The 24706-nt window shown below is 46.4% G+C and overlaps 1 protein-coding gene across 2 annotated transcripts in view; it reads left to right on the forward strand.

The window, feature by feature from the left end:
* Positions 1-24706, forward strand: part of wdr35 (WD repeat domain 35) — a 276662-nt gene that overhangs the window by 133941 nt on the left and 118015 nt on the right. For both annotated transcript variants that reach the window (XM_070885100.1, XM_070885101.1), the window contains exons 16-17: positions 14268-14478; positions 17654-17734. In XM_070885100.1, coding sequence (XP_070741201.1) covers positions 14268-14478; positions 17654-17734 — 292 coding nt within the window. The remainder of the gene's footprint in view (positions 1-14267; positions 14479-17653; positions 17735-24706) is intronic.

Here is a 24706-nt window from a genome sequence, read left to right on the forward strand (position 1 = left end):
CCCCATTTTCTCTTCTCTCTCTTCCCCCATTCTCTCTCTCTCTCTTCCCCATTCTCTCTCTTCTCTTCCCCATTCTCTCTCTCTCTCTTCCCCATTCTCTCTCTCTTCCCCATTCTCTCTCTTCCCATTCTCTCTCTCTTCCCCGTTCTCTCTCTCTCTTCCCGTTCTCTCTCTCTCTTCCCCATTTCTCTCTCTTCCCATTCTCTCTCTCTCTCTCTCTTCCCCATTCTCTCTCTCTCCTCTCTTCCCCATTCTCTCTCTCTCTCTTCCTATTCTCTCTCTCTCTCTTCCACATTCTCTCTCTCTCTCTCTCCACATTCTCTCTCTCTCCCCTTCTCTCTCTCTCCCCCATTCTCTCTCTCTCTCTCTCTTCCCCATTTTCTCTCTCTCTCTTTCCCATTCTCTCTCTCTCTTCCCCATTCTCTCTCTCTCTTCCCCATTCTCTCTCTCTCTTCCCCATTCTCTCTCTCTCTTCCCCATTCTCTCTCTCTCTCTCTCGCCCCCCCCTCAGTTTCTCTCTCTCCCCCAGTGTGTGTGTATGTGTCTCTCTCTCTCTCTCTCCCCCAGTCTCTCTCTCCCTCCTCCAGTCTCTCTCTCTCTCTCTCTCTTCCCCCCCCTGCTGCCGCAGTCTCTCTCTCTCTCTCCAGTGTCTGTCTGTTCTCTCTCTCTCTCTCTCTCTCCCATAGTGTCTCTCTTCCCCATTCTCTATCCCCCAGTGTGTCTCTCTCTCTTCCCCATTCTCTATCCCCCAGTGTGTCTCTCTCTCTTCCCCATTCTCTATCCCCCAGTGTGCTCTCTCTCTTCCCCATTCTCTATCCCCCAGTGTGTCTCTCTCTCTTCCCCATTCTCTATCCCCCAGTGTGTCTCTCTCTCTTCCCCATTCTCTATCCCCCAGTGTGTCTCTCTCTCTCCTAGTCCCTCTCTCTCCCCCTCTCTCTCCCTCCCCTCTCTCCCCCTCTCTCCCCCCTCTCTCTCCCCTCTCTCCCCCCTCTCTCTCCCCCTCTCTCCCCCTCTCCCCTCTCTCCCCCTCTCTCCCCCCTCTCTCCCCCTCTCTCTCCCCCCTCTCTCCCCCCTCTCTCTCCCCCTCTCTCCCCCTCTCTCTCCCCTCTCTCTCCCCCTCTCTCCTCCCCTCTCTCTCCCCCTCTCTCCCCCTCTCTCTCCCTCTCTCTCCCTCTCTCTCTCCCCTCTCTCTCTCTTTCCAGTCTCTCTCTTTCCAGTCTCTCTCTTTCCAGTCTCTCTCTTTCCAGTCTCTCTCTTTCCAGTCTCTCTCTCTCTCTCTCTCTCTCTCTCCAGTCGCTCTCTATCTCTCGCTCTCTCTCTTTCCAGTCGCTCTCTCTCTTTCTCTCCCCCCCCCCGGGTCTCTATCTCTCGCTCCCTCTCTACCCCCAGTCTCTCGCTCCCTATTCTCTCACTACCTCTGATGTTTTGTCTTCGAGATGGCCTCAAAAATGTTCGTGCAGATAATCACAGTGATATTTTAGGCAAAAGTCGAAATCAGCACAGCAATGTCATCGACAGCAGCTCCGGGCTTCTCGCGATACAGATCCCATTTCTGTTTCCTGTTCAAGGAGTCTGCGCATGCGCGGGAGGGAGGCTGGCGGGATCGTACGCACGCGTAACACATCCAGGGCGGAGTCCAGGGTGTGCATGCGCAGAAGGACACACAAAAAACTGTTGCAAATATTCACTCCGAACGATGAACAGGCTGGACCTCTTTTCTCCTGAATAGAGAAGGTGGAGAGGTGACTTCATCGAGGTCTTTAAAATTATGAAAGGTTTTGATAGAGTAGACACAGAGAGAGACTGTTTCCACTTGTGGGGAAGAGTAAAACTAGAGGCCATTAATATAAGATGGTCACCAAGAAATCAAATAGGGATTTCAGAAGGAACCTCTTTAACCAGAGACTTGAGGTGAATAGTATAGATGCATTTAAGAGGAAGCTTAGATAAGCTGGAATGGAAAGATAACACCCGGCTACTATTCTCTACTGCTAACCGTCTTCTTAAACACCTCTCCCGTCTCTCCACCACACTCACCTCCAACAACAAGTCTGAGGAGCACATGGACTTCTTTGTCTCAAGGATTTGAGACCATCCGATCAACTGGCTATGCGAGTTCCCTTCCTTCCCCTAGCCGACTGGGCCAAACTTCCTCTGAGGCTCCCCCCTACCTTAGCCCTTAACTCGCATCTTGTCATGTATCTCACATTACTGTATATAACTGTATCTTACCATGCTATACATGACTGTAACTGGATATGACCTGTAACAATAAGCATACCTTACCACCAGGGGTGCACTTGCAGGAGACACTCCATACCTGTCTCACTGTGGTATATAAAGGGAGGTCTCAGGCAAGTGCGGCACGGGAGAGCTGGAATTAAAGGTGCAGGTCCTGAGTGACCTTGACTTCAGCATGTGTCTCGTGTAAGTCAGTACTTTAGAGTCAGGACTTAACAGTGGCGACGAGGATGGGATCACAGAATCCACAGAATGGCTACCAACAGCTCAGATGAGAAATACAATGCTGGAGACAATTGGGATGACTTTATAGAAAGGCTCCAGCAAAGCCTTGTGACCAAAGACTGGCTGGGCGACGATAAGGCAGACAAGAGAAGAGCCTATCTCTTGAGCAGCTGTGGCTCGAAAACATATGCTTTAATGAAAGACCTGCAGCACCCGAGAAACCAGCAAGCGTTTGAGGAGTTGAGCACACTGGTGAGAGACCACCTGAAGCCAGTGAGCAGCCTACACATGGCCAGACACAGGTTCTACAACGACAGACGCTGTGTGGGCCAAAGCATACCCGACTTCGTGGCGGAACTTCGGAGGCTGGCTAGTTCATGTGAGTTCCCCGATGAACTAAGGAGAGAAGTACTGAGAGACTTTTTTTTGAAGGAATCGGCCACGCTGGCATATTCCGAAAGCTTATAGAGACCAAGAACTTGACTCTAGAGGCAGCAGCACTGGTCGCACAGACGTTCTTGGCAGGCGAATAAGAAACGAGGCTGATCTATACTTTGGGTACAACCAACGAGGCATCGGAACAAGGGGTTCACATTGTGAAACAAACCGCTACCCCCACACATAGACAAAGGCAGGAGAGCAGGCCTTCAGCAGCAGACAGTGGCGCCAGAAGCCATCAAAATTAAGGGCCACATGAACGGCCGATCACACCTCATCAACCCATAATGCGAGCAATCAACAACAGATTGAGAGAAGCTCAAGGGAGATCAGCCAGACGCAGCTCATCCTTCGGAAATAATGGAAACGGTCTGTGTTGGAGATGTGGGGGAAGGCACTCAACCAGGATGTGTCGACTTCAGCATGCCGTTTGCAGAAACTGCAACTACACAGGACATCTGGCTCGCATGTGCAGAAAGACAGCAGCTCGGCTGGTATATGAATCGGAAGGGTTGGAACAGTGCACGGGACGCCGAGGTACAGCGGGTTAACACGATCAGTGTCCACTGTTCTTACACCAAGACGCCTCCAATTATGATGAGGGTTCTACTCAATGGGATAACCGTCAACATGGAACTGGACACGGGGGTCAGTCAATCCCTCATGAGCGTTCAACAATTTGAACAGCTGTGGCCGTACAAAAGCAACCAACCAAAACTCTCAAAGTTCGACACCAAACTAAAGACCTATACTAAAGAAATCGTTCCAGTCCTTGGCAGCGCCATGCTCTCAGTTACACACAAAGGGATGGTGCACCGACTCTCCCTGTGGATTGTCCCCAGGGATCTCCCAGCCCTGTTGGGGAGAAGCTGGCTAGCAGAACTTAATTGGAAATGGGATGATGTTCACGCCATGTCGTCAGAGGAACGGACCTCCTGCTCAACAGTTCTAAGTCATTTTGAATATCTCTTTCAGCCAGGTGTGGGCACCTTCAAAGAGGCTAAAGTTAGAATCTACATCACACACAATGCCGGACCGGTCCATCACAAGGCTAGAGCTGTGCCTTATGTGATGAGGGAAAAGATTGAAAACTAACTGGACCGGCTTCTGCAGGAAGGCATAATTTCTCCCGTGGAATTCACCGACTGGGCAAGCCCCATCGTCCCCGTCATGAAGCCTGATGGATCCGTGCAAATCTGTGGGGATTACAAGTCTACCATAAACAGAGTCTCCCTACAGGACCAATACCCGCTGCCTAGAGCGGAGGACCTATTTGCCACGTTGGCTGGAGGGAAACTTGACCTCACATCTGCGTATATGACGCAAGAACTGACTGAAGAATCTAAGCTACTCACCACTATCAACACGCATCGAGGCCTTTTTGTGTACAATCGATGCCCATTCAGCATCAGGTCAGCAGCTGCTATATTCCAGCGCAACATGGAAAGTCTGCTCAAGTCCATCCCGGGGACGGTTGTGTTTCAAGATGACGTACTCATCACGGGCAGGGACACCGACTCTCATCTCCGCAATCTTGAGGAAGTACTAAGTCGATTGGATCAGGTAGGCCTAAGAGTTAAGAAATCCAAGTGTCTGTTTCTCGCGCCCGAGGTTGAATTTTTGGGCAGAGGATTGCCGCTGATGGAATCCGCCCAACCGAATCCAAAACCGAAGCACCCAGGCCCCGGAATGTCTCGGAACTGCGTGCCTTTCTTGGGCTACTCCATTACTTTGGGAACTTTATGCAGAACTTGAGCACACTGCTGGAGCCTCTCCACGTGCTACTCAGAAAGGATGCGATTGGTTTTGGGGGGACGCCCAAGAACGCGCCTTCAATAAGGCACGCAACCTTCTATGTTTCAAGAGTGTTTTAGTCTTTTTTGACCCAGGTAAAAAGTTAGTCCTTACGTGTGATGAGTCAGCGTACGGGGTCCGGGTGCGTTTTACAGCACGTCAATGATGCGGGTAAATTGCAGCCCGTTGCTTATGCCTCCAGGTCACTTTCGCGGGCGGAGCGCGGGTACGGTTTGGTTGAGAAGGAGGCGCTCGCGTGCATGTACGGTGTCAAAAAGATGCACCAATATCTTTTCGGGGCCAAGTTTGCGTTGGAAACCGACCACAAACCCCTCACGTCCCTATTATCCGAGTGCAAGGCAATCAACGCCAAAGCCTCGGCGCGCATTCAGCGGTGGGCACTCATGCTGGCGGCTTACGACAACATGATAAGGCACAGATCAGGCACAGATAACTGTGCCAACGCGCTTAGCAGGCTACCCCTGGCGACCACAAAAGGGTCCGACGAACAGGACAGTGAGATGGTCATGGCAATCAATGTCTTTGAATCCACAAGTTCGCCCATGACGGCTCGCCATATCAGAGCCTGGACGACCAGCGACCCCACGATATCTCTAGTTAAAAGATGCGTTTTAACCGGTGACTGGGCAGAGGCTTGCGATGCCTGCCCGAGGAGGTCAAACCCTTGCATAGGCGCATGCATGAACTCTCACTACAGGCAGACTGCCTGATGTGGGCAGCCGAGTAATTATGCCCTTACGAGGCAGGGAGGTGTTTGTCCGGGAGCTCCATCGCGAGCACCCGGGGATCGTCCTTATGAAGACCATAGCCAGATCTCATGTTTGGTGGCCTGGCATCGACGCGGGCTTGGAGCTCTGCATCCGTCGGTGCATCATTTGTGCTCAACTCAGTAATGCCCCCAGGGAGGCCCCCCTAAGCCCCTGGCGCTGGTCCACCATACCGTGGTCGTGGGTGCATGTAGACTATGCGAGCCCATTCATGGGCAAAGTGTTTCTCGTAGTTGTTGATGCATTTTCAAAATGGATCGAGTGCACCATTTTAAACTCGCGCACCACCTCCACCACTGTGGAGAGCCTTAGAACCATGTTTGCAACGCAAGACATTCCTGACATTTTGGTCAGTGATAATGGTCCGTGCTTCACCATTTCACGATTTTATAGTTGACCACAGTATAAATCACGGCAAGACGGTACCTTTCAAGCCGGCCTCCAATGGCCAGGCGGAGCGAGCAGTGCAGATCATTAAACAAGGCATGCTCAGAATCCAAGGTCCCACGCTGCAGAGCTGCCTGTCGTGACTGCTGCTGGCAAACATATCTCGTCCGTATTCGTTGACTGGGGTTCCTCCCGTGCAACTATTGATGAAACGAACCTTAAAGACCAGGCTCTCGTTAATACTCCCAGACATGCATGAAATTGTTGAGGCTAAGCGTCAAAAGCTAACTGAGTACCATGACCAAAATTCGAGGGGAAGGTGGAATGTTTAGGGGACAAAGTGTTTGTGCTAAGCTAGGGCCGGGGTCCCAAATGGCTTGCAGGGACAGTAACAGACAAAGAGGGAAACAGGCTACTGGTTGTTCAAATGGACAATGACCAAACCTGCCGGAGGCATGTCGACCAAGTAAAAAGTAGATTCACTGATAACACTGAAGAACCAGAGGCAGACTACAATGTGGAACTCACACCACACCTGGTGGACAGACAGGTGGAACAACCTGAGGAAAGGGCAGTCTCAACAGACAGCCCAGGCAAAATACCAGCAATCACACTGAAGGAAAAACAGGCACCAAGGCAAACAACTGAACCACAACTAAGACGCTCCACGCGAGAGCGCAGACCACCTGAGAGACTGAATCTATAAAGGCAATAAGAGTGATGTCATGTATCTCACATTATTGTATATAACTGTATCTTACCATGCTATACATGACTGCAACTGGATATGACCTATAACAATAAGCATACCTTACCACCAGGAGTGCACTTGCAGGAGACACTCCATACCTGTCCCACTGTGGTATATAAAGGGAGGTCTCAGGCAAGTGCGGCACGGGAGAGCTGGAATTAAAGGTGCAGGTCCTGAGTGACCTTGACTTCAGCATGTGTCTCGTGTAAGTCAATATGGTAGAGTCAGGACTTAACACATCTTTCACTAGTTTTTCTTTGATCTCCCCTCTTGACCTCGCCACGCTCTTCTTGTCCATGAGACCTACTTCCTGCTCACTTGACCCTATTTCCACTAAACTGCTGACCATCCAACCACCTTTTTTGGCTCCCATGTTAGCCAATATTGTTAACGGTTCTCTATCCTCAGGTACTGTCCTGCTCTACCTCTTCGCCACTTCTCTCGACGCCTCCAATGATCTCTAAATTGTCAGACTGCTTGTCCGACATCCAGTACTGGATGATCAGAAATTTTCTCTAATTAAATATTGGGAAGACAGAAGCCATTGTCTTTGGTCCCTGCCACAAACTGTGTTCCCGAGCCACTGACTCCATCCCTCTCCCTAGCATCTATCTGAAGCTGAACCAGACTGTTCGCAACCTCGGCGCCATATGGGCTGGTTGAGCCAAATGGCCTGTTTCTGTGCTGTATATTCTACGTAATATGTAAAAACATGAAAAATTACTATTTTAAAAGCTGCTAGTTGGGTACACATATAAGGGCAAGAAATTTGTTTTTTGGCATTTATCGCCAAAAATATCGCTAATCACACCGCCATTTTTTAAAGGCCTAAGTTTTGTCACAAAATGCGCCTTATATAATTGGATATGAAATAACTAAACTCTCCTAGTATTCATGCTAACAATTACTGGAAAATATGTACAATGTTCACATTTAACAATACAAAATATATTCCCACCTTTTGTACCTTGAAATTGGTAAAAATTGGCGTTGCACGAGGATTTGCAGCGGAAACCGTGGTCCTTGCCAACTTTAGTCTGAGGCCAATTACTGCTGTGAGAGAGGCCTTGGGAGGGAGGAAAACAAAAAAAATAGCAAAAAACAAAAAATAAAAAAAATCACAAAACATTTTCAAGACCCTTAACTAAATAATCGCTGCAAAAAAAACTAACATTTTTTAACTTACCTTTTTTGCAGGTCTTCATACGTACCACTATTTTTGGGACCGCAAAGCAGGTTTTTCTCGGGCGTTTTTTTTTGCCCAGAATCATCATCATCATAGGCAGCCCCTCGGAATCGAGGAAGACGTGCTTCCACTCCTGAAGTGAGTTCTTTGGTGGCTGAACAGTTCAATGCGACAGCCACAGACTCTATCACAGGTGGGACAGATAGTCATTGAGAGAAGGGATGGGTGGGACTGGTTTGCTGCACGCTCTTTCCGCTGCCTACGCTTATTTTCTGCATGCTCTCAGCGTTGAGACTCGATGCTCAGCGTCTTCTCAGATGCACTTCCTCCACTTAGGGTGGTCTTGGGCCAGGAATTCTCAGGTGTCGGTGAGGATGTTGCACTTTATCAGGGAGGCTTTGAGAGTGTCTTGGTAGCGTTTTCGCTGCCCACCTTTGGCTCGTTTGCCGTGAAGGAGCTCCAAGTTGGGCACTTGCTTTGGGAGTCTCGTGTCTGGCCTGCCCAGCAGAGCTGATCGAGTGTGGTAAGTGCTTCAATGCTGGGGATGTTAGCCTGGACGAGGACGCTGATGTTTGTGTGTCTGTCCTCCCAGGGGATTTGTAGGATCTTGCGGAGACATTATTGGTGATATTTCTCCAGCAACTTGAGGTGTCTGCTATACATGGTCCATGTCTCTGAGCCATTAAGGAGGACAGGTATTACTACAGCCCTGTAGACCATGAGCTTGGTGGCAGTTTTGAGGGCCTCGTCTTCAAACACTCTTTTCCTCAGGCTACACTGGCGCACTGGAGGCGGTGTTGGATCTCATCATCGATGCCTGCTCTTTTTGATAGGAGGCTCCCGAGATATGGGAAGTGGTCCACAGTGTCCAGGGCCGTGCGCCGAATGGCCAATTTAAAGTTATGGTGCTTTTTTTAATCCTGCACACCGGCGGTCCACTTTTCAGCAGTATTTCAAAACCGGCGACGCAAGACTTTGGCCAATGTACTTGATCACCTTTTTCCACCAAAAACGGCAAAATATTGACGAAAAAACAGGTGCAAGGCTGGCCAATTTCTAGCCCATAGAGTTAGAATTAGCATCTTGGTTTATAAAAAAACAAATTATGTTAATACCAATTAATGTGCAGTGGAGACCATCTCCTTGAATTGTGTTTTGTCCGGAGTTTTGATCATCAGGGGAGGGCAGCAGCAGCCAAGTTCATGGCACTGTGGCTGGCTCTGCTGCACAGAAGGGCAGGAAAAAGATTGGGAGCGCGATAGTGATAGGGGATTCGATGGTGAGGGGAATAGATAGGCGTTTCTGCGGCCGCAACCGAGACTCCAGGATGGTATGTTGCCTCCCTGGTGCAAGGGTCAAGGATGTCTCGGAGCGGGTGCAGGACATTCTGAAATGGGAGGGAGAACAGCCAGTTGTCGTGGTGCACATTGGTACCAACGACATAGGTAAAAAAAGGGATGAGGTCCTACGAAAAGAATTTAAGGAGCTAGGAGCTAAATTTAAAAAGTAGGACCTCAAAAGTAGTAATCTCGGGATTGCTACCAGTGCCACGTGCTAGTCTGAGTAGGAATCGCAGGATAGCGCAGATGAATACGTGGCTTGAGCAGTGGTGCAGCAGGGAGGGATTCAAATTCCTGGGGCATTGGAACCGGTTCTGGGGGAGGTGGGACCAGTACAAACCGGATGGTCTGCACCTGGCCAGGACCGGAACCAATGTCCTAGGGGGAGTGTTTGCTAGTGCTGTTGGGGAGGAGTTAAACTAATATTGCAGGGGGATGGGAACCTATGCAGGGAGACAGAGGGAGACAAAAATGAGGCAAAAGCAAAAGACAGAAAGGAGATGAGGAAAAGTGGAGGGCAGAGAAACCCAAGGCAAAGAACAAAAAGGGCCACTGTACAGCAACATTCTAAAAGGACAAAGGGTGTTAAAAAAGCAAGCCTGAAGGCTTTGTGTCTTAATGCAAGGAGTATCCGCAATAAGGTGGATGAATTAAGTGTGCAAATAGATGTTAACAAATATGATGTGATTGGGATTACGGAGACATGGCTCCAGGATGATCAGGGCTGGGAACTCAACATCCAGGGGTATTCAACATTCAGGAAGGATAGAATAAAAGGAAAAGGAAGTGGGGTAGCATTGCTGGTTAAAGAGGAGATTAATGCAATAGTTAGGAAAGACATTAGCTTGGATGATGTGGAATCTATATGGGTAGAGCTGCAGAACACTAAAGGGCAAAAAACGTTAGTGGGAGTTGTGTACAGACCTCCAAACAGTAGTAGTGATGTTGGGGAGGGCATCAAACGGGAAATTAGGAGTGCATGCAATAAAGGTGCAGCAGTTATAATGGGTGACTTTAATATGCACATAGATTGGGCTAGCCAAACTGGAAGCAATACGGTGGAGGAGGATTTCCTGGAGTGCATAAGGGATGGTTTTCTAGACCAATATGTCGAGGAAACAACTAGGGGGGAGGCCATCTTAGACTGGGTGTTGTGTAATGAGAGAGGATTAATTAACAATCTCATTGGGGAAGAGTGACCATAATATGGTGGAATTCTGCATTAGGATGGAGAATGAAACAGTTAATTCAGAGACCATGGTCCAGAACTTAAAGAAGGGTAACTTTGAAGGTATGAGGTGTGAATTGGCTAAGATAGATTGGCGAATGATACTTAAGGGGTTGACTGTGGATGGGCAATGGCAGACATTTAGAGACCGCATGGATGAATTACAACAATTGTACATTCCTTTCTGGCGTAAAAATAAAAAAGGGAAGGTGGCTCAACTGTGGCTATCAAGGGAAATCAGGGATAGTATTAAAGCCAAGGAAGTGGCATACAAATTGGCCAGAAATAGCAGCGAACCTGGGGACTGGGAGAAATTTAGAACTCAGCAGAGGAGGACAAAGGGTTTGATTAGGGCAGGGAAAATAGAGTACGAGAAGAAGCTTGCAGGGAACATTAAGGCGGATTGCAAAAGTTTCTATAGGTATGTAAAGAGAAAAAGGTTAGTAAAGACAAACGTAGGTCCCCTGCAGTCAGAATCAGGGGAAGTCATAACGGGGAACAAAGAAATGGCAGACCAATTGAACAAGTACTTTGGTTCGGTATTCACTAAGGAGGACACAAACAACCTTCCGGATATAAAAGTGGTCAGAGGGTCTAGTAAGGAGAAGGAACTGAGGGAAATCTTCATTAGTCAGGAAATTGTGTTGGGGAAATTGATGGGATTGAAGGCCGATAAATCCCCAGGGCCTGATGGACTGCATCCCAGAGTACTTAAGGAGATGGCCTTGGAAATAACGGATGCATTGACAGTCATTTTCCAACATTCCATTGACTCTGGATCAGTTCCTATCGAGTGGAGGGTAGCCAATGTAACCCCACTTTTTAAAAAAGGAGGGAGAGAGAAAGCAGGGAATTATAGACCGGTCAGCCTGACCTCAGTAGTGGGTAAAATGATGGAATCAATTATTAAGGATGTCATAGCAGCGCATTTGGAAAATGGTGACATGATAGGTCCAAGTCAGCATGGATTTGTGAAAGGGAGATCATGCTTGACAAATCTTCTGGAATTTTTTGAGGATGTTTCCGGTAAAGTGGACAAAGGAGAACCAGTTGATGTGGTATATTTGGACTTTCAGAAGGCTTTCGACAAGGTCTCACACAGGAGATTAATGTGCAAAGTTAAAGCACATGGGATTGGGGGTAGTGTGCTGACGTGGATTGAGAACTGGTTGTCAGACAGGAAGCAAAGAGTAGGAGTAAATGGGTACTTTTCAGAATGGCAGGCAGTGACTAGTGGGGTACCGCAAGGTTCTGTGCTGGGGCCCCAGCTGTTTACATTGTACATTAATGATTTAGACGAGGGGATTAAATGTAGTATCTCCAAATTTGCGGATGACACTAAGTTGGGTGGCAGTGTGAGCTGCGAGGAGGATGCTATGAGGCTGCAGAGTGACTTGGATAGGTTAGGTGAGTGGGCAAATGCATGGCAGATGAAGTATAATGTGGATAAATGTGAGGTTATCCACTTTGGTGGTAAAAACAGAGAGACAGACTATTATCTGAATGGTGACAGATTAGGAAGGGGGAAGGTGCAGTGAGACCTGGGTGTCATGGTACATCAGTCATTGAAGGTTGGCATGCAGGTACAGCAGGCGGTTAAGAAAGCAAATGGCATGTTGGCCTTCATAGCGAGGGGATTTGAGTACAGGGGCAGGGAGGTGTTGCTACAGTTGTATCGGGCCTTGGTGAGGCCACACCTGGAGTATTGTGTACAGTTTTGGTCTCCTAACTTGAGGAAGGATGTTCTTGCTATTGAGGGAGTGCAGCGAAGATTCACCAGACTGATTCCCGGGATGGTGGGACTGACCTATCAAGAAAGACTGGATCAACTGGGCTTGTATTCACTGGAGTTCAGAAGAGTGAGAGGGGACCTCATAGAAATGTTTAAAATTCTGACGGGTTTGGACAGGTTGGATGCAGGAAGAATGTTCCCAATGTTGGGGAAGTCCAGAACCAGGGGTCATAGTCTAAGGATAAGGGGTAAGACATTTAGGACCGAGATGAGGAGAAACTTCTTCACCCAGAGAGTGGTGAACCTGTGGAATTCTCTACCACAGAAAGTAGTTGAGGCCAATTCACTAAATATATTCAAAAGGGAGTTAGATGAAGTCCTTACTACTCGGGGGATCAAGGGGTATGGCGAGAAAGCAGGAAGGGGGTACTGAAGTTTCATGTTCAGCCATGAACTCATTGAATGGCGGTGCAGGCTAGAAGGGCTGAATGGCCTGCTCCTGCACCTATTTTCTATGTTTCTATGTCTACATGGCCTTCTTTGACCTCACAAAGGCCTTTGACACTGTCAACCATGGGGGATTATGAAGCATTGACCATGCTCGATCAGCTTCGATGGGTGGGCCACGTCATCCACATGCACGATACTAGACTCCCAAAACAAGCGCGCTATTCAGAGGTCCGATACGGCAAGCGAGTCCCAGGTGGGCAGAGGAAACACTTCAACAATGACCTCAAAGCCTCTTTTAAAAGTGCAACATCCGTACCAACACCTGAGAATCCCTGGCTCAAGACCGCTCAAAGTGTAGGAGAAGCATCTGGGAAGGCGCCGAACACCGCAAGTCTCTTCGCCAGGAGCACAGAAGCCAAGCGCAGGCAGCGGAAGGAGTGCACGACAACCCAAGTACCCCACTCACCCGTCCTTTCTGTCTCACCTATGACAGAGACTGTAGATCCCGCATTGGTCTCATCAGTCACCTGAGAACTCATATATTAGTGTGGAAGCAAGTCATCCTCGACTCCGACGGACTGCCCTCGAAGAAGAAGAATGAGGTGAAAAAGACTCTGAAAATCACTGAATTGGTTACTAGGTACTTTTCACACCACACTGAAAATGCTTGTAAAAAGAGCTTTAAAACTTTGTTTGGGAAAAAGAGATTAACACACTGGCTTTAGCGAGGTCGAATAAATTCAGATTTTCATTTAGACATTTTGTTCATTTAATAATTAATTTAACAGGGACAGCTATCATTGGAAAAGATTAAAAAGTGATTTGTGCATGGAAATTTTATACCCTGAAGCCTTTTATTCCTTTATCAGTTATTCATTTAAGTGGACTTGATATGATATAATAGAAGTTTTATGGGTGTTGCAGAAATATCCAGTGATAATAGTCCCTTTTAATGGACACTGTTTATGGCCCTTGCTGGAGCTAAGAATGATTATCTGTGGTGTTCACCCAACTTCCCTTCCTGGCACCTATGTTAGCTGATATTGCTAACAGTTCTCTCTCCTCAGATACTGTCCCTCTCTCCTTCAAATTTGCAGTCATTACCCCTCTCCTCAAAAAAACCAATCCTTGACCTCTCCGTCCTTACAAACTACAACCCCATTTCCAACCTTCCTTTTCGCTCCAAAGTCCTTGAACATACTGTCGCCCCTCAAATCTGTATCCATCTTTCTTGGAACTGGTTTCTGCCCTTGCCACATTACTGAAACGGCTCTTGTCAAAATCACAAATGACATCCTATGTGACTCTGACAAAAGGTAAACTATCCCTCCTTGTCCTTCTCAACCTATCTGCAGCCTTTGACATGGTTGTTTTATAATGCTCCTGTGAAGCGTCATGGGACATTTTACTACATTAAAGGTGCCATATAAATATATAAGTTGTCGTCGTTTTCAGTAAGGCTGTGTCTAACTGTCAAGTTGCAGGGCTACGGGGAAAGGGCGGGGAAGTGGGACTAGCTGAGTTACTCTTGCAGAGTGCCGGCACAGACTCGACAGGCCGAATGATCATCTGTGTTATAACCATCTCTGATTCTAAGTTGACTACACCCAATGTCTAGTTGAAACTTAAAACACTTACAGTAATAGACAAATTGACCTATATTCAATGGAAGTACTAATAATATAAATGTTTTTATTATCTGTCTAGCCGCCTTGCCATCATTGATATTGCGGGTGTTCTGACATTTTTTGACCTTGAGACAAGAATAATGGACAGTACAGGACAGCAAGTGGTGGGCGAACAGCTGAAATTTGAACGTAAAGACGTCTGGGATATGAAGTGGGCAAATGACAACCCAGATTTGTTTGCCATGATGGAGAAGACCAGAATGTATGTGTTTAGAAATTTGGACCCTGAGGTGAGGTTCTGTACACACTGTTTAATTTCTTAGCTTAAAACTAATATGGTAATTCAAGAATCAAGAACAGAAAATATTGGAAACATTCGGCAGGTCAGGCAGCATCTGTGGAGAGAACAGGGAAGTCATTGTTTTGGGCATGGACCCTGTGTTAAAACTAGAGGATTATAGATGAACAGCATTTTAAAAAGGGTACAGTTAACGGATGAATAGCTGAGGGAGGTGGGAGATGAGGCAGGTAGAAATCAATGGAAGATAAACTGGTAAACAGTAGCAGGCTACAGCAACCCAGGTGCCTTGGAGAAGCAAAATGTCAGATTTACCACGATGAGTGCAGACATCCCACCTAGGGGCCCAAGTTTTGGATGTCCTCCCAGAACGGCGCACTCCAAGAGGCCCGCCTATTTTTTTAGAATTTAAAAAAGCACCTAAAACTTACCTCACGATTCTCCGAGTCCAGCAGGCCTGTCTCACAGTCAACGCAGCGCAACATAAGCAGCTGGGGGCGGAGCTACAACCCTGCGCCAAAAAGAGTGCCGGCAACTGCGCAAGTGCGCAGTGGAGTCTGCACGCATGCGCAGTAGCTCCTGGCCCCCAGATTCTGTGTGCGTGTGCTGCTGGCTGTGTGGGAGGGGCCCGAAGCATGCAGCCCCTAGACCTGGCTGAATGGGCTCCTGGAGTGGCCAGAGTGCCGATTTGCAGCTCGAAGCACGCAGCCCCTAGCCCTGGCCAAATGGGCTCCTGGAGTGGCCAGAGTGCCGATTTGCAGCCCGAAGCACGCAGCCCCTTGCCCTGGCGGAATGGGCTCCCTCGACGCGGCCAGAGTGCCGATTTGCAGCCCGAAGCCTGCAGCCCCTAGCTTGCCGGTCTCCCGAAAGGACAGGTGAGGTAGGAACGTTTTATTTTTTATTTATTGGTTTATTGAATGATTTTTTAATTTATTATTGATGATGGTTCTTTATTTTTAAAAGTGAAGTGTTTAATGCTTTGGAAACTCCTCTAACTTCCCTCCCCCCACCCCCCCCCCCCCCCCCATCTCTGGATACCTGCGCCTGATTTCTAAAATCTCCGCAAGGTTTTTCAGAGCGTACAAAAGTGGACACTTGCTCTGTTCTAACTTAGTTTGGGGTAACTTTTCGCTGCCTAAACTTGCAAAACAGGCGTAAGTGGCTGGTAACGCCCCCCCCCCTTAGAAAAAAAAACTGTACTAAAACAAAACTATACTAACTCACTTAAACTGGAGCAAACTAAATGCCGAGAATTGCGATTTCTAAGATACTTCATACTAAACTAGTTGCTCCAAAAAAATAGGAGCAACTCAAACCGAAATTTGGGCCCATGAAGTGGGCAAATGACAACCCAGATTTGTTTGCCATGATGGAGAAGACCAGAATGTATGTTTTTAGAAATTTGGACCCTGAGGTGAGGTTCTATACATACTGGTTAATTTCTTAGCTTAAAACTAATATGGTAATTCAAGAATCAAAAACTAGAGGATTACAGGTGAACAGCATTTTAAAAAGGGTGCAGTAAACGTATGAATAGCTGAGGAGGTGGGAGATAAGGCAGGTAGAAATCAGTGTATGATGAACTGGTAAAAAGTTTCAGGCTACAGCAACCCAGGTGCCTTGGAGAAGCAAAATGTCAGATTTACCACAATGGATGCAGACCATCCCACCCTAAACAACAATCCTTCCCCTCCCCCATCCCGCTCAGGGTCACACTTGTGGACAGAACAAAAGTGTTCGGCAAAAGAACAATTGCCATATAGAGGAGACAGCATAGTGAGCAGCAAATACGTTGGAAATGAAATAAGTACAGGTAAATTGCTATCTCATCTGGAAACAGTATTTGGGGCGTTGTGAAATATGAGCTCTGATTATAACCTGGAGCGGGAATCAAGTGGAGGCCCGTGTACTAGGTAAAGCCTCTTACAAGCAGCCCCTTTTACGCGCTGTCTTCAAATAGTCCCACCTGCTGCACATGTTGGCTGCTACATATGGTTGATTTACAGAAGCAACTTGGAAGTTTTCCAACTTAGTTTTTTCCAACAACAATCAGACTGCCTCGGCTTCCCTTTTACCTTCCACTGTGCCCCCATATTCTACATCTTCAGTCCCATGCATACCAAACTCTTCGATAGCCACAACTAGTAGCACTGACTATAAACTGTCATCTAGCGGCACCAGGAAGGCACGGGTTCTCTACGATTACGATGTTGCGGACAGTCGTGAGTTGTCACTTTTTGCTGATGAAGTAATAACAGTTTATAGTCTGCCGGGAATGGACTCTGGTTGGTGGGTGTAAGAAGAAATCAGAAAGGAAAAGTCCCCATTACATATTTGGAGCTGCTAAACTGAAGATGTGACTATCTGAGCCTTTCATATTGGTTGTAATTGCAATATATTTAATTGCAGCTAACTTTGTATAAAGGAGTTTATGAAATGTCTTCCACAAAAGTTGTCCCTGACATGTTGGGGATCAGTTGAGTTACATGTATGGCAAAAGTCACATATGGACACCACACTCATCAAAGCGAATATGTGAACCCATGCTTTTGAAAACTTGTAATATTTTTGTGCCATGAATATTATTTGCTGCAAGATATCTGCTTCATTTTCTATTTAATATTTCATTAACTAAAATAACTTGCATACTTTAGTGGTTGGAAATGCATTTCTTAATTTAACCAACTTGAGTACAAAGTCCCTGGATTTCTAAAACTTTACTACTGCTGCTGCTCCTCTTGTTCCACCTCTGTTAAATCAAACTGACAATAATGGCATCTATAATAAGCTGTAGGAGCTTAATGAGGGTTAGTAAGGCAAACAAATCTCATAAAGAAGCAATCTGGTGGACATTCCTGCCAGCCAGGGTAGGTTAAAATCGCCCCTTTCATTTCAAAAACAAGTTTATCTGGAAAGTCTGACATACATTTTAGTTTTATGATTTTTACCGTTGTGGTGCTTTTTCACTATAAATTTTGATTGATATATTTGGGAACAGGATGTGTTTTTGGAGTTCATGCTTGTATTTATTTGTAATGTAGATAGCATTGAGTAATATGTAGTAAATTATACTTTGAAACAGATTTTGCCAATTTGGGATTGTTGTGCTACACTAGATTTTTTGTGGGTGTTTTTAATACTCGGAATTTTTCTATTAATGTTTATAGGAACCAATTCAAACATCTGGATATATATGCAATTTTGAAAATTTGGAAATCAAGTCTGTACTTTTGGATGAAATTCTGAAGGTAAATTATAATGTAATGTTTATCATATGTAAGAAATAAATAATTGAAAGACTATTTACCCAGTTAATGTAAAGAATAACCTTCAACATGTGCATTTCATTATGTGAGAGCTCAGTTGGTAGCACTCTCTCCTCTGAGTTAGAAGATTGTGAGTTCAAGTCCCACTACAGAGATTTGAGCACAAAAATCTAGGCTATCACTCCCATGCAGTAATGAGGGAGGGCTGCACTGTTAGAGGTGCCATCTTTCGGATGAGGCGTTAAACCGAGGCCCCATCTGCTCTTGCAGGTGGATGCTAAAGATCTCATTGTACCATTTCATAAGAACATAAGAATTAGGAACAGGAGTAGGCCATCTAGCCCCTCGAGCCTGCTCCGCCACTCAACAAGATCATGGCTGATCTGGCCGTGGACTCAGCTCCACTTACCCGCCCGCTCCCCATAACCCTTAAATCTCTTATTGGTTAAAAATCTATCTATCTGTGATTTGAATACATTCAATGAGCTAGCCTCAACTGCTTCCCTGGGTAGAGAATTCCACAGATTCACAACCCTCTGGGAAAAGAAATTCCTTCTCAACTCGGTTTTAAATTGGCTGCCCCGTATTTTGAGGCTGTGCCCTCTAGTTCTAGTCTCCCCGACCAGTGAAAACAACCTCTCTGCCTCTATCTTGTCTATCCCTTTCATTATTTTAAATGTTTCTATAAGATCACCCCTCATCCTTCTGAACTCCAATGAGTAAAGACCCAGTCTACTCAATCTATCATCAGAAGGTAACCCCCTCATCTCTAGAATCAGCCTAGTGAATCATCTCTGTACCCCCTCCAAAGCTAGTATATCCTTCCTTAAGTAAGGTGACCAAAACTGCACGCAGTACTCCAGGTGCGGCCTCACCAATACCCTGTACAGTTGCAGCAGGACCTCCCTGCTTTTGTACTCCATCCCTCTCGCAATGAAGGCCAACATTCCATTCGCCTTCCTGATTACCTGCTGCACCTGCAAACTAACTTTTTGGGCTCCAAAAGAGTTTCATGCACAAGGACCCCCAGGTCCCTCTGCACCGCAGCATGTTGTAATTTCTCCCCATTCAAATAATATTCCCTTTTACTGTTTTTTTTTTTCTCAAGGTGGATGACCTCACATTTTCCGACATTGTATTCGAAGAAGAGCAGGGGAGTTATCACTATTGATTTACTTAATATTTATCGAAATTTATCTGCTATTCTGTGGCTCATCTGTGTAATTCGTCCAGATATTTTTGAATGCTTAGCCCCGCTATTCACGGGAGGTGGGGCGGTCACAGGGGAACATGTTTTAAACCCCAGCAAACAGGAGAGATCAGAGCTTGGTGGGGGCTTGGGTCAGAGACCAGCAATTGGGAAGAAGGAAGAGATTGATCGGGATTGGATTGGGGATAGGGGAAGAGGGGTTGTGAAGGGCTCAGCAATCTGGAGGGAGGGCAGGAGAGATTGGGGCTCAGGATCGGGGCTTGATGGAAGTGGGGAGTTGCAGACTGCAGCAGCGAAGAGAGACCGCGATCAGCAGAAGGGTGAACAAAGGCTTCCGTGGGGGACCGGGGGAAGAACTCCTGCTTTTTCTGGTTCACAAAAAGCACTAACCTGCTGGAGCCGGCAACTCTTGCTTCCATTTCATTGCTGGGTTTCCCGAGCCTTGCAAAACCCAGCTGGTAACTTAAATCTTAATAAAGCTCTCAATTGCACTCTTTGAGCCTGATTTAAGTATGATAATGAAGTGTCTCCAAGACTGGACACACAACCCGACGCCGCCCCTACCCCGCCCCTGACCCTCATCAGCCTGTTATAGGGGGGGTTAGTATCGAGACCCTTATATTTTGACCTTAAACTGTGACTATGCATTCATTAGTAAATTATCATAAAAATATATCAACATTGTTAAAAGTCTTGCATTTGGTGTGCACTTTCTGTCCACAAACCTTACTTAAATTCTCTCAATTTTCTGTCGGTATTTATCATGGAAAAACACGATAGGAACATGTCAACATTTTATAATAGAAAAATGTTAACATTTGTCACAGTGTAATTGCAGGGCCAGTAGGTGATGCAAGGTTCCAGTTGAAAATCTCCTATATCTGGTGGCCCTGTGGCGCAAGTTGTCCAGGTGCACCTGCCTTTTCTTTACCCTTGTGCAAGAATTTCTCCATTTTGCCTGACCATCAATTTTTAGTTCATTTTTTTTCCTATTCTTTATGCATTCCCTTCTACCCCTTTCCATTCTACCATCCCTACTTCCAGGTCTACAACTCCCAAAAGAAGCCACCAACTCGCCAAGCTTCTTTACAATTGCTAGGGCCTGCTACTGCCTATCTACAAGCCCCAATTTTCTATCCTTGTCCCACTCACCTTTTGCTCAGACAGCCAATTCAGCATCAGACCAGGATCTGCTGCTTGATATTTGTCAATTCTGGTCTGTCATCTCTGTCGCATCCCAGTCGCACTTTCTCCAAGCCACTACCGTGATCTTCATTGATAAATTGATGCTTTAGTTCAGAATGCACAGTGAGTGCTTGTAAGACATTACAGGCAATCATTGTGCTTCCAAACTAAAGTGCTGGGCAATGAGCAAAGATCACAAAAGAGGCCTGGAGTAGTCTGAGCTGGGAGACGAGAGGGAGAGGAAACTGCTAGACCAGGGCTAGTAAATAGGAGGCAGCAGGCCCAGGGGGATTAAAACTGGCCAAAATGACAGGCGTGGGAAGTTGGCTCCAACCATCTGACTTATGCATTTTGCTGCAGCATGTTAGGCTGGTTGCTTGCAAACCGCTCGGGAGAGGCAGGTTGTCTCTAAATATATATTAATTGCTCAATTTGAGCGATATTGACACACACTTTTCAGTTTAACGTGTAATCTATCCTGGGCTTCCTGAAACTCGCCAGTGAAGGCGAGAACACAGCTGAGAGGGGAATCAATCTCACGGAAATATGGCACTACGTACTCAGTACTCTCAGCTGCTTTTTTTACCTGTTAGTGGGAAAGGGTGTTAACAGTACTTTTGCTGAGAGTTTACTTTCTACAGTTTGGAGGTTTCTTCTAGACTTTGGAGATTTGATCTATCAGATCAGATGGGTGCCACTTATGCTGCCTTAGATGAGGACCAAGATGACCAGCAGTCACAGCAGCAGCCCACAGGCCACAGACCTGTAGCTGCGCTGAGAGATGGGAGCAGTAGATAGGTGCAGCTTGCAAGAGGACATACCCGCCACACAGGGTCTACAGGCAGAGGATCAGCTTCCTCGACATGTCGAACAGAAGTGTCTCAGGAGGCTCAGATTGTCGCGTCAGGTGGTGGCAGACACGTGCAGCCAGTTGGAAGAAGACCTGCTGCCAGCTAGACCTGGTAGCCATTCATTTCCAGTGGCTGTCAAAAAGTCACCACCACGCTCAGATTTTTTGCCTCTGGACACTTCCAGGGCTCTGCTGGAGATATTTGCAGGAACTCCCAGTTGGCAGCCCACAAATGCATAAGACAGTGGCTTGTTCACCTGAGCCACCAATTATGTCAACTTTGTCTGCAATGCTGCCAGTCAGAATGAGTGGGCACTCTGGCTTATGTCTCTGGCTAGCTTCCTACAGGTGCAGGGTGTCATCGATTGCACATGGCTGCAGTGGTTCAAGAAGGCGGCTCACCACCACTTTCTCAAGGGCAATTAGGGATGGGCAATGAATGATGGCCTTGCCAGCGACACCCACATCCCATGAACGAATCAATGTGCAGCTGGTGTGCAACCACAAAGATTTTTATGCAGGGTGCACAAGATTCCCGGGCAGCTGCCGTGATGCTTTTGTCCTGCAGCAGTCCAAACAGGTGACTGCTAGGAGACAAGGGATACCCACTTAAAACATGGCTCATAACACATATCGTAAACCTGAGCAATAATGCTCAAGGGTACTATAATCAATGCCATATTACCACGCGATATGTCATCGAACAAGGCATCGGCATATTGAAGATGTGCTTCAGGTGCCTCAATAGATCTGAAGGCACCCTTCAGTATGCAGCAGCCAGGGTCTGCAAAATGGTTGTGCTGTGCTCTGCACAACAATGCGCAGCAGTGAGGTTTGGACCTGCAGGAGAACCAAGGCGTGGAGCGCAGATCCTCTTCGGAGGATTCTGAGGAGGAAGACAAGGAGAAGGAGGAAGGTTATGAGGACAGTGCACCACTAGCTGTGCACATTGCTGCATGGGATGTCATGGATGCCTTGATTATTGCAAGGTTCACTTACGTTCCACCAGTAGACCCATCTCACAACCACATACAACAGCTACTTTTCCACCTTCCTCCCCCCCAGTGCTACTAACACAAAGCAGTCTTGTAAACAACCAACCACCTCTTGCACATCCTCCCATTGGTACCATCCATTCATGTCTTCCCATTCATCATCAAACAAATTTTAAAAAAACCACTTGATAACCCAGCAAGAATGGATAAGATGGGAAAGTGTTGCAAAAGAATTATATTTATGTACTTCAAATAAAGAACAAAAACTTAACAACGTTAATGCAACTACAAATCTTTGGGGGGAGAAATTCGGGAGCGACCTGTTTGGGGGGATAACTTTTAAAAGTTGTAAAAATTAGCGGCAGGTGCTATTGTTTTTCGACTTTTAAAAAAATTTGGGGTTTGTTCTGCAGGAAGGAAATGGAGCACTAAATCAAGCTTTCCACTTCCTGCCTGGAGCACAGCAGACGGGTGGTACATGTGCAGCGCTGCACAATGGGCCATGCAGCGCTGCCACGTTGGAAGGCTCCTTCCCTCCCTTAAAAGGAAGGGCAATCGCTGCAGGTTCTGCAAGGCAAAAACTTACCTGATCCCCGACAGCAGACGCAATCTGGCCCGATCAGCCAATGCACTGCAGCAGAGTGCCGGGCTGATTGATCGGGAGCGAAGACAAAGGGGGAAAAAAAAGAGAGCATTTCAACATTTTGTTCACTTACCTCGGCCACCTCACCTTTAAGTATCGGCCCCGAAGCGCTCAGTCTCCCAGTGACCGCCTCCTTCAGCTGCCAGTGTTTTCGCCCAACAATGCTGCAGGGGGCACTAACAGGGCGATGCACACACGATGACGTTACGATCTCTGGGCGAAGGAGATCGTGGCACAACCCCATACAGCCACCGCGAACTTGCGGGATTCAATCTTCTCGCTGCGCCCAGTTGGTAAGTGCTTCGCGCCCAGTTGCCGCCCCCACCTGAGGCGATAATGGGAGGCACTAAGAAGGCCAATTTCTAGGCCTCAGTCTTTTCCTCGAGTTCCTACCTAGTGCAACCCCTGTGGCTTGTTCCAGCCAATATGTATTCATTCCTCAATCAACATAACAAAAACAGATTATGTGGTCATTATCATATTGCTATACTTCATTGGCTGTAATGCTTTGGAACATCCTGAGGTAGTGAAAGGCACAATATAAATGCAAGTCTTTTCTTTTAGTCTCACTCTTGGCATTTGTTTGAATATTTTCGAGTGCCACTCCTGGTGTTTCTATTTTAAGTACAGCTCTCCTGTTTCCATTTATATTCCATTCCCAGTGCTTGTTTCTTTTAGTCTCGCTTCCACTCTGGCACTTTTTTAAAAACTCCTACTGCTGATGTTTGTGTTTTTAGGTCCTGCTCCCAGTTTTTTTTTCCTAATTACATTTCTTCTGTTCTTTTTAGTCCTGCTCCAGTTTTGTGCTTTTCTTTTTAACACATACTGAAGCCTCTCAAAATTCCCCTCCACAGTACATGTAAATGTATTATTTTTGATTTTCTTCCTTCCATTTTCCCTCACTCCCTTTTTTGCTCCAACCTCATCTCACTAACCTAATCTGCTCACCACCACCAAATATTCTGGAAACCCAACAACAGCCTCTTTCTCATTTATTGCTACCAACCTCTCCACAACCTAGTGTTTCTTCCCTTTCCTTCCCCAATATGTTATATGTCCTTATCACTTAAGTCAAATTCCTTATCCTACCCCCTCCAACTGTCACATGTCCAATTTCACACTTGTATTTAGATAGCAGAGAAATTGACATTTACACAATATAAAATTCTCTAAATACTTCCATTATTTTAACTGCAATATATTATGTACAAATAATGTTCCATACTTTATCCACATAAAACATTCTCCACATTATATATGTTGTAATATATTCCACACCAATTTATTTTAATTTGCACTTATTTGTTTCCCTTAACTTCTACAATTATATAAAAAATCTTCTAATATACAGCCTTATTAATTTCCAATTACTTGCATTCATTTTATTTCTCTTTCGCACCACATGAATACATTCTCTATTATACTGTGTAATCTTCCAGTCCTTATCAAACAATATATCATAGAAACATAGAAAATAGGTGCAGGAGTAGACCACTTGGCCCTTTTGAGCCTGCACCACCATTCAATATGATCATGGCTGATCATGCAACTTCAGTACCCCATTCCTGCTTTCTCTCCATACCCCTTGATCCCTTTAGCCGTAAGGGCCACATCCTAACTCTCTTTTGAATATATCTAACGAACTGGCCTGAACAACTTTCTGTGGTAGAGAATTCCACAGGTTCACAATTCTCTGAATGAAGAAGTTTCTCCTCATCTCGGTCCTAAATGGCTTACCCCTTATCCTTAGACTGTAACCCCTGGTTCTGGACTTCCCCAACAACGAGAACATTCTTCCTGCATCTAACCTGTCCAATCCCGTCAGAATTTTACATGTTTCTATGAGATCCCCTCTCATTCTTCTAAATTCCAGTGAATATAAGCCTAGTCAATCCAGTTTTTCTTCATATGTCAGTCCTGCCATCCCGGGAATCAGTCTGGTGAACCTTCGCTGCACTCCCTCAATAGCAAGAATGTCCTTCCTCAGATTAGGAGACCAAAACTAGACACAATATTCAAGCTGTGGCCTCACCAAGGCCCTGTACAACTGCAGTAAGACCTCCCTGCTCTT

Source organism: Pristiophorus japonicus, chromosome 7, assembly GCF_044704955.1.
Source record: "Pristiophorus japonicus isolate sPriJap1 chromosome 7, sPriJap1.hap1, whole genome shotgun sequence".
NCBI lineage: Eukaryota > Metazoa > Chordata > Chondrichthyes > Pristiophoridae > Pristiophorus > Pristiophorus japonicus.